This window comes from Tetranychus urticae, chromosome 2, assembly GCF_039701765.1.
Source record: "Tetranychus urticae isolate SD_2017Ah chromosome 2, NJAU_TeUrti_SD_1.0, whole genome shotgun sequence".
NCBI lineage: Eukaryota > Metazoa > Arthropoda > Arachnida > Trombidiformes > Tetranychidae > Tetranychus > Tetranychus urticae.
The window spans coordinates 26,512,746-26,526,903 of record NC_142959.1 but is presented as its reverse complement, the minus strand read 5'-3'; the positions used below and the strand labels follow the sequence as shown (position 1 = coordinate 26,526,903).

The 14,158-nt window shown below is 32.3% G+C and overlaps 4 protein-coding genes across 5 annotated transcripts; 1 reads left to right on the top strand and 3 right to left on the bottom strand.

Moving 5' to 3' along the window:
• Positions 1 to 2,865: 2,865 nt before the first annotated feature.
• Positions 2,866 to 5,981, bottom strand: LOC149094233 (glutathione S-transferase Mu 1-like). Of its 2 annotated transcripts, XR_016198714.1 has the most exons (3): positions 5,669 to 5,981; positions 4,661 to 5,195; positions 2,866 to 2,973 (listed from the first exon to the last, which is right to left on the bottom strand). XR_016198714.1 is itself a non-coding variant. In XM_015927509.3 (2 exons), exons 1-2 carry the CDS (start codon positions 5,888 to 5,890, stop codon positions 4,740 to 4,742), a joined length of 678 nt encoding a protein of 225 aa, XP_015782995.2. In that variant the 5' UTR covers positions 5,891 to 5,981; the 3' UTR covers positions 4,586 to 4,739. The 2 variants fall into 2 exon arrangements, 1 of the variants encoding a protein (XP_015782995.2); XM_015927509.3 differs by lacking the exon at positions 2,866 to 2,973 and having other exon boundaries at positions 4,586 to 5,195.
• Positions 5,982 to 6,261: 280 nt separating this feature from the next.
• On the bottom strand, positions 6,262 to 7,455 carry LOC107360790 (glutathione S-transferase Mu 1). Its single transcript, XM_015927510.3, has 2 exons — positions 7,208 to 7,455; positions 6,262 to 6,857 (listed from the first exon to the last, which is right to left on the bottom strand). Exons 1-2 carry the CDS (start codon positions 7,421 to 7,423, stop codon positions 6,396 to 6,398), a joined length of 678 nt encoding a protein of 225 aa, XP_015782996.2. The 5' UTR covers positions 7,424 to 7,455; the 3' UTR covers positions 6,262 to 6,395.
• A 1,320-nt stretch (positions 7,456 to 8,775) lies between these two features.
• On the bottom strand, positions 8,776 to 10,464 carry LOC107360852 (glutathione S-transferase Mu 1). The gene is made up of 2 exons (XM_015927576.3): positions 10,191 to 10,464; positions 8,776 to 9,373 (listed from the first exon to the last, which is right to left on the bottom strand). The coding sequence occupies exons 1-2, from the start codon at positions 10,404 to 10,406 to the stop codon at positions 8,906 to 8,908; spliced, it is 684 nt and encodes a 227-aa protein (XP_015783062.1). The 5' UTR covers positions 10,407 to 10,464; the 3' UTR covers positions 8,776 to 8,905.
• Positions 10,465 to 12,523: 2,059 nt separating this feature from the next.
• LOC107360645 (glutathione S-transferase Mu 1) lies at positions 12,524 to 13,451 on the top strand. Its single transcript, XM_015927346.3, has 2 exons — positions 12,524 to 12,767; positions 12,860 to 13,451. The coding sequence occupies exons 1-2, from the start codon at positions 12,552 to 12,554 to the stop codon at positions 13,340 to 13,342; spliced, it is 699 nt and encodes a 232-aa protein (XP_015782832.2). The 5' UTR covers positions 12,524 to 12,551; the 3' UTR covers positions 13,343 to 13,451.
• Positions 13,452 to 14,158: the final 707 nt, after the last annotated feature.

The following is a 14,158-nucleotide window of genomic DNA, read 5'->3' as shown; positions in this document are numbered from 1 at the left end:
TATGAAACTTAATTATGACCTTCGAGTGATCTATTTATTACCAAGCAGAAATATATTAATGTTCAATTCCCAATACTTGCACTAAGTTCGCACAAGTTTTCCCCTCAAACACTCATGAGATGAAAGCGTGCATTTGTTAGTTAACCTTTTGACGCCTCTTTCAATCTTTAGGAAGTGATCAGATTAACCTTAAAATCTAACGTTACAGATTGCTAGGACAAAGTAATGGGAAAATTCGTGGGAATAATGAATTACGACGAATTATGTTTTTATCAGCATTTTGAATGCAAACACAAATCGATAATCACTTTGAATGGTTAATTTGAATAGAAATTTATAAGTTGCAATTTCTTTATTAATCAGTTTATTGCCATATTTACGATGATTAACATTAAAAAAAATAGAGTTATAAATAAAGTTCAAGTTTGTATGAATTGAATCATGAATATCTCATAATGGAAGCAAGGCATAAAATTGAAATTGGGCTCAATTCATCTTCAGTAGATAAACTAAGGAAATCAAAATCACAATCTAGTGATCTTTTTATTTCCAAACTTTTGTTTATGTTCAATTCTCAATACTTTTGCACCAAGCTTTATATGCAGTTTAACATCAAAGGATCTCTTTGAAGATGCCAATTCAAGTTAGTACTTCAAAATCGGGGTTGACCGGAATCTTTAGTTGTTACTCTTGATATCATCAGATTGACTACAGAAATAGTTTTACTCAGTGGATCGTGAGTTATTACTGCATGCATCAGCCTTGTCATCGATAGGTTCATGTTAATGGCCATTATAAGCCAGCAAAGAAGTATTGTTAACTTTGATCCAATCGTTTTCATAATTTGAATTGCGGAACAAAGTTAAGGAGCAAAAGGGCAATTCTAATCAACAATTTCAGTTTATATTGTAATTTATAAAAAATAATTGATTTCTAAGAAATTAATCTCGATAAGTCAAACACCGATTCAATCATTGCGGGGATAATGTTTGTTAAACTAAATATTGAAGTTTGTATAAAAAGCATTAATTTATTATTCTGTTATTATACTTTTCAAGTGATTTCTTACTTCCACCTCGAGTTAAACTGATTTAATTTGTATTAAAACCTGATTTGAATCTTCAAACCAAACACGAAAGTACAGAGAATATGATTTCGTCCGAAGTTAACTCTTCTTCAAAAAAGTGGTTAATACGAATCTTCGTTTTCCTCATTGTATTGGATGTCATCAGATTGATCAACGGAATACTTTCATCCAGCGGAGTAGGAATTGGTTCTACTTCGTTCAGCTTCTTAATCGATGGAATCATGTTGCTGGCCATTCTTAGACAGTGGAAAGTTATTCTTCAAATCGGTCGAATTGTTCTCATAATTGATATCGTGCTCGGTTTAATAGTAGAAGTGCTTGGAATCATTGAGATCGTTGGTAATAAATTGGTAAAGTCAGAGAAATACTCATTAATTTCAGGTGAGGTCGTCCTAGGTATTCAAATACTCTGCTATTTTATTCTAGCCAAGCTTATTGGAAAATATACAACTGAATTGAAGGGCATTTCAAATGCATAAGCTTTCATTTCTGGTATTTCATCGTGAAAGTCATGTAAACGAAACATTTACACTTGAACCAAACGTACATCTATTTGGTTGTAAACATTATCAAGTGATATGAATTAAATTATTTTTCTGATGAAATTTCTGCTTTATTCTTGTTGAAAATTTATTATACATATGCAAGCATGAATTCAAAAAGTACAGTAAAGTTAACACCAAACTATGCTCTTGATATTCACTGGTCGAGTTCAATATGCGCTCATGATTTCAATTTAATGTGTCTTATAAACGCATAAACTCAAGCTGAACACTAGCTTGCAGAAACTTCATTAAATTGTTCAATTTATAAAAGTTTCCAGATTAAAATATAAATTGGTTTTTGTTGTGTAGATTTCGAAATGAAACATCACAAGTTGTGATAGCAATTCGTAGCTTCTTTGTATGTGATTTATTAACAAACTGCTGCAAAAATATTATTACCTTGAAATCAAAACTCAAGATTTTTCGATTCACTCGAGCATTTATACCATTCAAGTTATGATAGCAAACAAGGTGCAGAGTTATCAAAGTTTTAAATATTGATTGTTCTTACTTGAAGTTTGCAACACTTCGTTTAATGTCCAATCTTCTAAGCCAAGTCACTTACACTAAAACTTCTTTTGATGTCTTTTGTTGACCGCCAAGACAAAGCTAGAGCTGCACATGATATTGTCCAATTCTTAGATTTCTTCATCGAACAAAACAAAACATCTTGTAAGAATTTTCAGCGGGTCTGAGGCCACATTTGAACCGATGGAACCAGTACTGTAATGTTTAGTCCTTAGTACAACGATTTCTATGATTTTTAATTTCTTTTTCTATGGCCTCAAATGGCCAGCCTCGATCAAACAAACCTTTCATCCAATATTCCATCTCATCGCCCACCATGGTGACCTTTTGGCTAGAACTCTTCAGTGCAATAGCCGTGAGTGTTAACCGTAATCGTGGACTCGACTGACACCTGTGCTACCATCTGTAAGAATTTTTAACAACTATGTTAGCAAAAAGTTTTTTAATAAATGCAAACAATCCAGGAACAGGTAGAAGCATTATGCTCTAATTTGTTCTGTCCGTTTTTTTACTTCAAAAATAATGAAATGACCCGACTTCAACATCCAGCATCATTAGGAACGATTGCACTAGATGATCTCGAGCTTGCATCATAGGAAAAAAGCATAAAAACTTCAATATAAGAATACAAGTCTCTGTGTCATCTAAGAGCTAATAGACAAAAGAATACAAATTAGCTGGAATGAAAAGTATGTTTGAAACAAATTTCTTCGTGAGAGTTCACACTGAACTGAACTTTATTTTATCATCCTTTTACATTTTATCTAATTAAAATGGTTCCTTCGATCTTCGGCACACCTAAGATCAATAAAGGTGTAAACTTTCATTACAATTTTGTGTGTGTTACAATATTTAAACTGTTTCCCCGACGCTTAGGATTTTTATCTCTAACCTTGATCCTTCGTTGACAGGAAAATCTACAGGTAAGGCGGTTATTACTGTGGGTTTAAAACAATACTGGTGTTTTTTAAGTAATTTATTGTCATGTAGCAATGTATGATCTGCTCTAAAGATCGCACCGACTTTGCAATTAGTCATTTCTTCAATCTTCTGTCTCAAAACCGAACCGGGATCGTTCAGTGATATATTATTTATTTGAAAAGTTTTATCTAAATATCTAATTGTAAATTTGGTATATTTTCCATGTGGATCTTTAACAGCACGCATAGGGTTTGATGTGGATACAATATTTTGACTTTCTAATTCTTTTTTGACTTTTTGGGCTAGTAAAGTTTCTAATTCTTTAATTTTTGCTTCAGCCTTTAGTAACTTTTGTTTTCTAAATCTAAGAACTAAAGTTAATTTCCTTATCGAATCATCTTTAGATTTTAGCTCTGCTTGGATAGAACTAAGTTCCTTCATGTAGCTTGTACGAATTTCTTTGTTCATCGTCTTGGTAATGTTAACGGTATGGCGACAGTATAATTTACCGTTTTTTTTGATCACACAATGTCTTCAATTATCTCTTGCTTGTTCACTGAAACTAGTATAGCTGATGATGGTTGATGTCGATGATGTAAATGATTTAATAAACGATGATACAAGCAAATATAAACGATGGCTTTTATAGTCTATGTTGATTAACCTTCAATCAAAGTGTAACCTTTCACTTGCCTTGTGATACTGCTCGTAGATCGGATGATGTAAGTTACACTTGATATTACCAGTACAAAATAAAAGCTAACAAGATTGGCGTTGATTGTTCAAATTATCAGCACCTTTGCTAATTATTGATACCATTCAGGTGAAAATTGGACCATCAAAACAGTTACCTGATATTAAAGCAACAGTAGATCCAAAAAAAGGTGAGAAAAGGTTCATTGGTGAGAAAAGGTCTAATCCAGACAAGCTTCCCTTTTCCTTGTTAATTTCAGATAAAACAAAACAATGCACAAAAGTGCACAGTACCAATAGAGAGCCAGATTTTTAGAACTCTAAAATGAGATGACTAAATGTTCCATATGAGTGTATTCTCGAAGTGCAAAAATTGGGTTAAACACCGTTCAACCAGAAAACAAAGTTGTTGATAGACACAAGAAAACAGCACAAAGTTCAATCAACAAAGTTGACAATGGTTAAGATTATTGTTGATAAAGAGGGAGATCATGAAAAAGACAAATGAGTAAAAAGGTTAAATCTTCAGAAAGAGAGAATCTTCAATTTTTCAAAGAATCTGAGTAAAGAAAAATGTAACCAAAGCTGAAGACAGGGAGAAGGGAACCAAAATGCACTGATGATAATTAACAAGACACAAAATGTTGATAATCGGTAGTCTGTTGAAATAATGATATAATCAAGGTTTACAAGCAAAGAGTTGCAACGAAAAAACTTGATGAAACGTTAAGAAGTATCGCAAGTTGCTTTAGCCAAAAACGGCCTCACTCAGGGCACCATTATGAACAAATTGCAAGTTTTCTTCGTGAGATTTCAAACTGAACTGAACTTTATTTTATCATCCTTTTACATAGATGAGGCACACCTAACGTTAAGATCAATAAAGGTGAATCTTTTCATTACAATTTTGGGTGTGTTACATGTTATCATTACTAATTGTTGTTATTTAGTCGAAAATAACTTTCTCATTCAATTGAACCACCAAATTTAGCCATTGGTGCAGTAATTGGAAGCCTTTTGAAGTCATCAGAGGAACGGTACTTTTCAATTTCAGGTAATGATTCAATTCGAGTTAAATAATCTTTCAATGAACTGGCTTCATCAAACAATGACTCTTCAAATAATCGTAAGTAATCCAGTATTGACCACAGCATAAAGTCAGCATAAGTTATGTGATCACCAATAATGTATTGATTTTCACCCAAAAATTTGGCTAAATCAATCAACTTCCTTGGGAAACTGGTCAAAATTTCTTCCTTTAACTGGTTAAATTGATCATCATCTTTACTATAAAAAGCTCGTTTGCAAGTTAAGGTCAACTCGACTGCTTGTTGTTCAACCATTTCAATTTTGATTGTCTCAGCATCAGATTCCCCAACCAATCCATGTTTCCGAGCTAAATAGCGGATGATAGCGACCGTCTGTGAATGCATTTAAACAAAATTAAACTCAAAAATCTATTCAAGTCTATTCATTGAGCAAAAATTTAAAAAATCAAATCAAATTAATTGCTAGAAACATCATGAAAGTAAAATTTATTGTGCTGAGGATCGTTGATTGAGTTGGATTTTTCAATTTTCATGATAATATCTTAACAATTTCAATTAAAACATTCCTTATTGCATTGTAAACAAAGGGTTTGATGGGCTATTGAATAATCTACTGACATTATCTGGTAGATGACAGTATTTATAAATCAAAGAAAGTTATCAAAATAATTATCTAGAGTGTTTCAAGTCAATTATAAATTAGGATAATACAAACTAACTTAATAAGATTAATTAATCTGATGTTTTTTGATTGTCTCATTCTCCCAGCCTTTACTGTAATAACGATTAACTAATCGATGGTGACAAATTCACTATTAAATTGTATTAGGAAATGTTTACCATACCTGAGTAATTTTGACCCCTTCGTCTTCATCAATGTAATAAGGTAAATTGGGAAAGTCAAGACCCAAGTTGAACTTTTCATCGAGCCATTCACTTATGTCATAACCTGGTTCAGGACCAATTGAGTATTCTTTCATCTCATACTCTTGGCCTGTATGAGCCAAAAGTAGCCGTATTGGGTCACAAAGGCCACGGATTTTCCAATAACCGAGAATAGGAGCCATTTAATCCCAAGTAACAACAGTTAAAAGCTTAAACAGTGAAATGAACAAAGGCACAAACGAAGAAAATCAACTGTTTTCAAGTGAAATCACAAGTATACTGACAATTGCAAGTCACTTGACTCAAAGATTTATAATGATGTGAATGGCAATGAAATATTACTTTACTAAAGACAAATCTGATGTAACTTTGCTTTTGGTTGAGCAGTGAGAATAGTGGCAATAAGCTATTCCCACCTATTATTACCTGGCACAAAAGCCTTTGAATGACAAACTCTTAATATTTGCACTGAGATGGTCATTTTACAATGGTAATAATGATAATGGGAAATGTGTACAAACCCAAAATTTTGTTTCACCAAAATTAATAAACTTATAATGATGATGATGGATGTGTTTTATTTATAACAATAGTCGGTACAAGGACAATCGATCAAATTGTTGTAAATTCAGTCAACTATCTTTATTAATGATAATTTATTTCACATTTTCCTCGAATTTCATTTGGTCACTGAACTGGTTTGTAATGACCAAACTTGGCTCGTGACCCAATGATTGGGAATCGAGTGAACTTTTCATCGTCGAAATAGGGTTTAATTTTGGGTAAAGCTTCAATTCGGTCAAGAAATTTTTTCAGGTTTGCATGTGGATCCAGTAAGGAAGCTTTATACAGTCTGATGTAGTCGAGTGTCGAGTAAAGCAAAAAGTCAACGTAAGTAACTCGATCACCGAGGATGAACTTGTTTGCACCAAGAACGTTCTCAGTGTGAACCAATTTCTCAACCAAATAAGACTCCAAACCAGGTCGACGATTCTCATATTCTTGGTTAGTCTCAACGTACCAAGCTGACCATAATGAACACATCATTTCAAAGGCACCTTGTTCAGCGATATCGGATCGGATTGTTTCCAATTCATTTCTTGGTCCTAAATCATGTTTACGAGCCAGATAACGGAGAATAGCCAAAGTCTAGGAAGAAATGGTTCAATTATTATTAAACATTTTCTGTGATTTATTGATCCACTGAATCATTTACTGAGATATAACCTTGAAAAAAGAAAACGAATCAACTCTTTCAATGTCACTCCTTTCAGATCCACCTAACAATTGATCCATCTGTTTCAACCAATTTGGGTGAAATCATTTTCTTTTCAATTTATGTTAAGCTTTACTTTATTAATGGTTTCATATTCACAGACACAATTAATGAACCTTCATGTAATACAAAGTGTACATCAAATTGGGCTGTGGTTGGCTAAAGGGGAGAGACTGAATTACTTTGGGTTGATTCTGGTTACAATAATTTTATTATCATTTACCTGACTTATCTTAATGTCTCCATCAACGATATAAGGCAAGTTGGGATAAAACAAGTTCAACTGTTTCTTATCAGTTGGCCATTCAATACCAAGATAATCTCGTCCAACTCCCTGTTTGTAGGTTTTCATTTGGAAGGGTTGGTCAGCTTGCTTAAGTAACAATAAGATGGGCTCAACATTGCCACGATATGTCCAATAACCAATCACTGGAGTCATAATTAAGGCCAACAATTTACTAAACAAAGTCAATGATACAAATGAAGAGCAAATCGGTTAGACAGTTTCTTATTTTATCAGCAAACCATTGGAAACCTCAAGCTTTTATCTAATCTCGATTTGATTTTATCCAGTTCCAGCTGTCTCTAGTTTTTTCAAGTTAACACAAGAACGCTCAGACTATTCGAGTAACTCAAATATTTATATTAACATCGCTCGCAGAGAATGTTTTGATTATTAATCAAAGTGTTGGCGACCCATAAAATTTTTTTAACTAATTCATTTTCTGTTTGAAAAATCTTTAGAAAAATGAGTTTGATCTAAAAATATGAAGCTTGGCCGTAAAAACTGTTTGAAATGAAACGTCCATCAATAACTATAGATAAAAATTTGAATTGTACAAATGGACTTTACTTTTATGGCTCCACAAACTCACCAAGTCTCAGGTCGACTCAAGAATCAAAAAGTTTCCATTTACTGGCCGAAAAAAGTGAGATTATTCTTACGAATACAATCCGTAAGAATAATCCCTCAAAGGTTGAAAGTACAATACGGGCAATCTTGAACAGATTACAAGAACCATGACTGGACTCGAACCGATAACATTCGAGTCAGTTGACTCTCAGTTAACTGATCTCGCCCTTGGTCAGGGTTAACAATTTATTGTTAAAATGAAATTAAATCAAGTTCAATCAATATTGACAAAATTATAAAAATTTCAATTCTGAATTTTGGCAAATTTTGTTGATTTTGGTGAATAAAGTGATGACCGATATTTGTACAAGAATTTGAGGATTTCAACAAAAAAATTGTCAATTGGCTCAAAAACTGAAATCACAGTACTTTGTTCTCATTTGATCACCATCACTTGAGTTAATTTTGATTTTCATGACAAACGAAATAGTTCTTTCAATTTTCAGTATCGAAAATCGTTCATTAAGATTGTTTAGATGAACGCAAGAATTTAATTTATCCCGGTAATTTTTCTTTACGGTGACTGTAAATTACAGTCTCTGAAAATTAAATTTACTCTTATGAGTCAAAACTTTTGACTCAAAAGTGAGCTCATTTTATTGTGAACTACTGTAATTTACAGTCACCGTAAAGAAAAATTTGCTCATTTTATTCTTTTGAACGTTAGATGTCTGCACTCAAAAAAAGCAAAATATACGAGGTTTTGGTGTAATTAGTTGACAACCATCTGTTTATCCAATCTATTGTGATTTTATTAAGTTGACTTGACTACTTTTTTCAATTCTGTTGCTGAATTTTATGTTAATTGTCGTTTCGTAGCTAATTATAATCACTGACTTTCCAAGCAATAATAAGAATGACTTTATAAATCTGAATAATTCATTGTGATGATATTTTAATGTACTTTTCAATCGATATCATTTTCAATGTCACTATCGATGTAAATCAATTGTAAAATTATTATAAGAGTCATGGGAATGTAAATCTTGAAAGCTTGCAGTAGCTTGATCAATATGGCTCGTGGCTTTTGACATTTCCCCATTTGGCCATTGTACCTGTGATTGGGAATCGACTGTAACCTTCGCTTTTCAAATATTTATCAATTTCAGGCAAGGCTTCAATTCGGTCCAGATAGCTTTTCAGGTTTTCATGTGGGTCCATCAAGGAAGGTTTGAACAGTCGGATGTAGTCGAGAGTCGAGTATAGCAAAAAGTCAACGTAAGTAACTCGATCCCCAAGGATGAACTTGTTTGCACCAAGAACGTTCTCAGTGTGAACCAACTTCTCAACCAGATAAGGAACTAATTGTGTAAGATTGAGTTTAAACTGTTCATCACTGAAAGCATACCAGGCTCGGAATAGCGCCAATAATACTTCATAAGCGCCTTGCTCAACCATGTCAGATCGGATCGTTTCTTGTTCATCTTTTGGACCTAAATCATGTTTACGAGCCAAATAACGGAGAATTGCCAAAGTCTGTTGAAGATAAAAAATATTTCAATTACACAAGTTTTTGATTCGCCATTGGCAAAGATCATTGATTCAAATTGATGAAAACATCTTCAGATATCTTCAGAAACTTGACTGTCAAAATTTAAATTACAAATTAAATGCAAAAAAAGTGAAAAGGGAATTCAAGTTTCATCAATGAGAACCATGAAAATAAACACATATGAATAACTGATATTTTCAGTGCTTGAGAACTTGATGAAGATAATAAAGATCAAGGCCTGATTAATACCAATTAAAGCTTCAACTATCTGAGTTATATTTATCAAGAAAAACTGTGATAGTAAAAACTGATTGTACATCATTGAGTAAGATCTCTAAATTGTTTTGATCATTTCTTCCATTTACAAACTGAATAATTTCATCATGACTTCTCAATGAGTTCTTAATCTCAACTTTGATTTAACTCGGACCGGCTTCTGTCCACCACCTGATGACTATTATGGTGATAAATGATGTGTTAGATTCGGGTGATACACAATATGATGCATAAAGGGGATTGAGAAAAGATTGAAAAGTGATGGAAAAAGTCTCATTTGACTGAATTCACCAGAAACTGAAATAACGCCTTTGTTGAAATAAAATTGACTTGGAAGTAATTTCTGAAATAATAACACGATTTGAAATTGAATTAGTCTGTTGATCAGTTTAATACTCAAATTTGATTCGATGGCAAGAAATATTTGTAAGATTGAAACATATTTAAAATAACACCTAAAATAAGGATTGGTATAAAAATGAATGGATTTTGATGGTGCAAATGAGAATGATGAAGCATTGTTACCTGAGTAATCTTGAGATCTCCATCCAAGTAATATGGTAAATTAGGGTAATCAAGGCCTAAATTGTTCTTCTCGTTCAACCAATCTGATTTGTCAAAATCAGGAGCATCACCAAGATTGTAGCCTCGAATGTCATAGGACACTTTAGCTTGTTCCAAAGTCAGTATAATAGGCTCAACAAGAGCTCGAAGTTTCCAATAACCGATTACTGGTGCCATTTTGGGTTAACACAAAGAAAGCAAATAAAGATGAACAAAACAACAATTTAAAAAGCAAACAATAAACTGTTTTTGTCTGAGTCCAGCTTCATATTTATAATGGAATCTCCTTCTAAATCTCTCTCTCTCTCTCTCCAGGAGAGAGAGAGAGAGAGATTTAGAAGGAGATCTTCCTATCATCCTATCATCAACAATAACAATTATCATAAATTGAAACTGCAACCGTAGACAGATAATGAACATTGAACTTGCTTGGTGTAAAAAAATATGATACAAGCTTCAATAAGCTGAGCAAATATATTTAAAGTTTTAATTAATATTGAAAAATGCTAATAATGGTTAAAAATACAAGCAATTAATATTTGTCACCATGCAAGTGATAGTTTCAAGTTTGCATTTATGCAAAATAACCTGTTGATGTCTGGATGATCGAACCTTTTAGGCCTGACAAGCTATTGAATCAAACCAACAAATATTATCATTGATTAAATAAGGATAAAGTAGATGTTCATCAAGATCGAATCAACAACCAGACTCAGGTTAATTAACTGTTTGATTGAAAAATACATTTCACACAAAATAATCCTGATTCAGATACGCCTTTGATACATCAAATGAAACGAGTCCAGTTTAAGCTCATTGAAACTCATAGTCAAATAACTGAAATGAAATCAGTTCAACAAACGACTGTCATTGTAAATATTTAAAAGTTAATTTGAATGTGTCTTTATTTTATCTCAATTGCAAGCCAATATTCATTAATCATTCTGAATGAACACACTAACAGAACATTTTCAATCGGTTCTGGAATCAAGATGAGCAACCTTTGGCAGTTCAATGGGAATCTTTCACAGCAATTGATCCAATCACAAGTTGATTTACAGCTTTTGACAAATTGCTATGAAAATGGTTCAAATAAACATTCAAACTTTCATCAAAGCCAACGATAAATCTAAATGTTGAGATACAATTTAATTTATTGAATATTCAAATTATTTCCGTTTTTCACCATAAATCAATCATTAATTGTGAGTGGATGAAACTATTAATTGAAGCAACTTTCTTAATTCAAGGCTAATTTCATTTGATTGCAATTAAAATTGTCAACTGAAAGTTAAATGCGACAAAAAACAGGATTAAAATGGAAAACTGTTTAAACTGAAAAGTTAATTGATTGTCGCCAAGTCATCTAATCAATAATCAATCATCAGATTAAGATAAAAACGACAAAAATGACATTAACTAATTAATTGATAGCAATTTACTTTAAACTGTTCAAACAAAACGTTTAAATTTTCATGAAACCTTCAATTGACTTCAAGGTAATTCAATTTAATCAATTGTCAAAAGTAATCATTTAAAAGCAAATCCTTGAAGCGATTCCATCATAACAATTAGTTGTAAACAATTAAAAATTGAAATTCCATTTTTTACATAATTGTTTTAATCAAAACCATAGACTCGCCCTGAGCAAGGATGAACCATTCCTAATTAAACCTGAATTCAAGGCTGATTCATTGTATCATCATGCTTATGGTGTTATTGAGTTGAATACAAATAAGGATTGAAACTAAATCCGGAGGAAACGGATATTCATTGAACCAGACAAATTAGTATCAAAACGAACAGTTGATCAAATGGCATTTAGAGATGAATGACAATTAGTTGATTACTCATTGATTGATGTCAAAAGATTATTAACCTTTTAAGTAAACGAGATTTGCAAACAATGATTCAATTGTTGGTGTAAAAGTTGATCCAATATTTGTTTAACCTTAAAGGATTCACTTGTTGGTCAAAAGCGTCTTCACTAATGTTATTGATGTTGAATTTATTTTAATTTTTCATTTGGTAATTAAAATTGCAAATCATTCAAGTTGTGTAATTGTTTAAGATTTTCATGTGATTCTTATTGGATTATCATTTTTCTGATGGGAATATTTGCTGAGTTCAATTGAACTCAGTTTATGAAAATAATCTTCAACCAACATTGAGTAATACTTGACGCATCTCATTACCATCGGTGATAAGATTATAATTAGGTGTTACACGTAAATTTTTAGACATAAACTGACTATTTAAAGTCTGAATGAAAATGAACAGCTTCAGATGAAAAATTGATATATTGAGTATCGTTTGATTGTAATGGCACCTGTTCTTGGTTATTGGGATTTCCGTGGTTTAGTTGATCCAATTAGACTGTTATTGGCTCATGCTGGAGTTGATTATGAATATAAAGTTTACAAGATTGGTCCAGCTCCTGAATTTTCCAAGGATGAATTTCGTTCGATAAAACATGAGTTTGGATTCGACTTTCCCAATTTACCATATTACATTGATGGCGATTTCAAGCTGACTCAGGTAAGTGAATTTTGATTTGACTTTGGTCGAAATTTAATTTATTTGGGTTTCCTTCCATTAATTGCAATCGTCCATTCCGTTGTTGTGCTCAGAAAATGGCCATCCTTCGATACTTGGGACGTAAACATGGACTGATCGGTTCGGAAGAAGCTGAGTTGACTCGCTGTGATTTGGCTGAACAAGCGGCTGAGGATTTGGCTTATTATTTGTATCGTTCATGGTTTGCTGGTGAGGAAGCATCTCGAAAAGATTTGAGTGAAAATTTACCTGCAAAACTGAGTGAATTTGATAAGTTCATTGGTTCAGGTCCGTTTGTTTTGGGTGAAAAGGTCACTTATTCTGACTTCCTAATTTATTCAACCCTTGATTATCTGAGGGTTTACGATGAATCTTGCCTAGAAAATTTTGATTCCTTGAAAAATTTTCTCAACCGAATTGAAGCCTTACCAAACATTGATGCTTTCATTAAAAGTGACAAATTCAGTCGACTTCCAATCTCTCGTCAATTTGCTTGGGAATCGAAAAAGATGACACCAGAAGTTATAGAAACTCCTGTCTCCAAAAGTTCAGAGTAAAAATTAAGTAAAAGTTTTCTTGTCTATTCAAAACTTATTCAATAAAAATGTTCTTTTAATACTGAATAAATTTTTCAAGCTAACAATAAACTTTCAATTTTTTGCAAATTTTAATTGTTTATCAACTCAATTATTGATAAAATACCGAATTTCTCGGAACTGAACAAAACATTTGATAATTTTAAATTATGATAAGCTTGTTCATCAAGTGTTGTTAAACAAAGTCTTTAACATTTATGATTTTATTGAGCTTTCCGAGTTGATTAATAGCTCAACTTGAATTGACTTTACTGTAAATGCTGATAACATCGATTAAGCCCTTGATTAATCATTTCAGTCTTAAGCATTGCTATGATGTAGCATTGCTATTTTGATTGACGGTTCAAGTTCACATTGAAATTAATAAAATCTAACCAATATTATCAATTAAACGATTTCATGAATATTCAGAGTAATTTTTGTCGTTTTAATTTTCACACTTGAGCATCTTCACAAACTGAAATTGAGTAAACAAGATATTTAATGCAAATAATGCACAAAAACTGGTTTTACATTTGATCTCTGTTTAAATTGTGAAGATAGTCTTGTGGTTGAACCTTATTTTGTTGAATTATTTTGCCTCAAATCAGATTGAGTTTACAATTGCTATCATAATATGATGATTCGTCATTGATGAAGCTAAAGATATTTGTAATCATTTTGAGCTTGTCAGATAACTTAGCTATAATTAAATTAATTAGAGCTGGCGATAATATCGCGAGGATAATATTCAATAGCAACATTAGTAGGATTTACCATGAATAATTTGATAGTGTT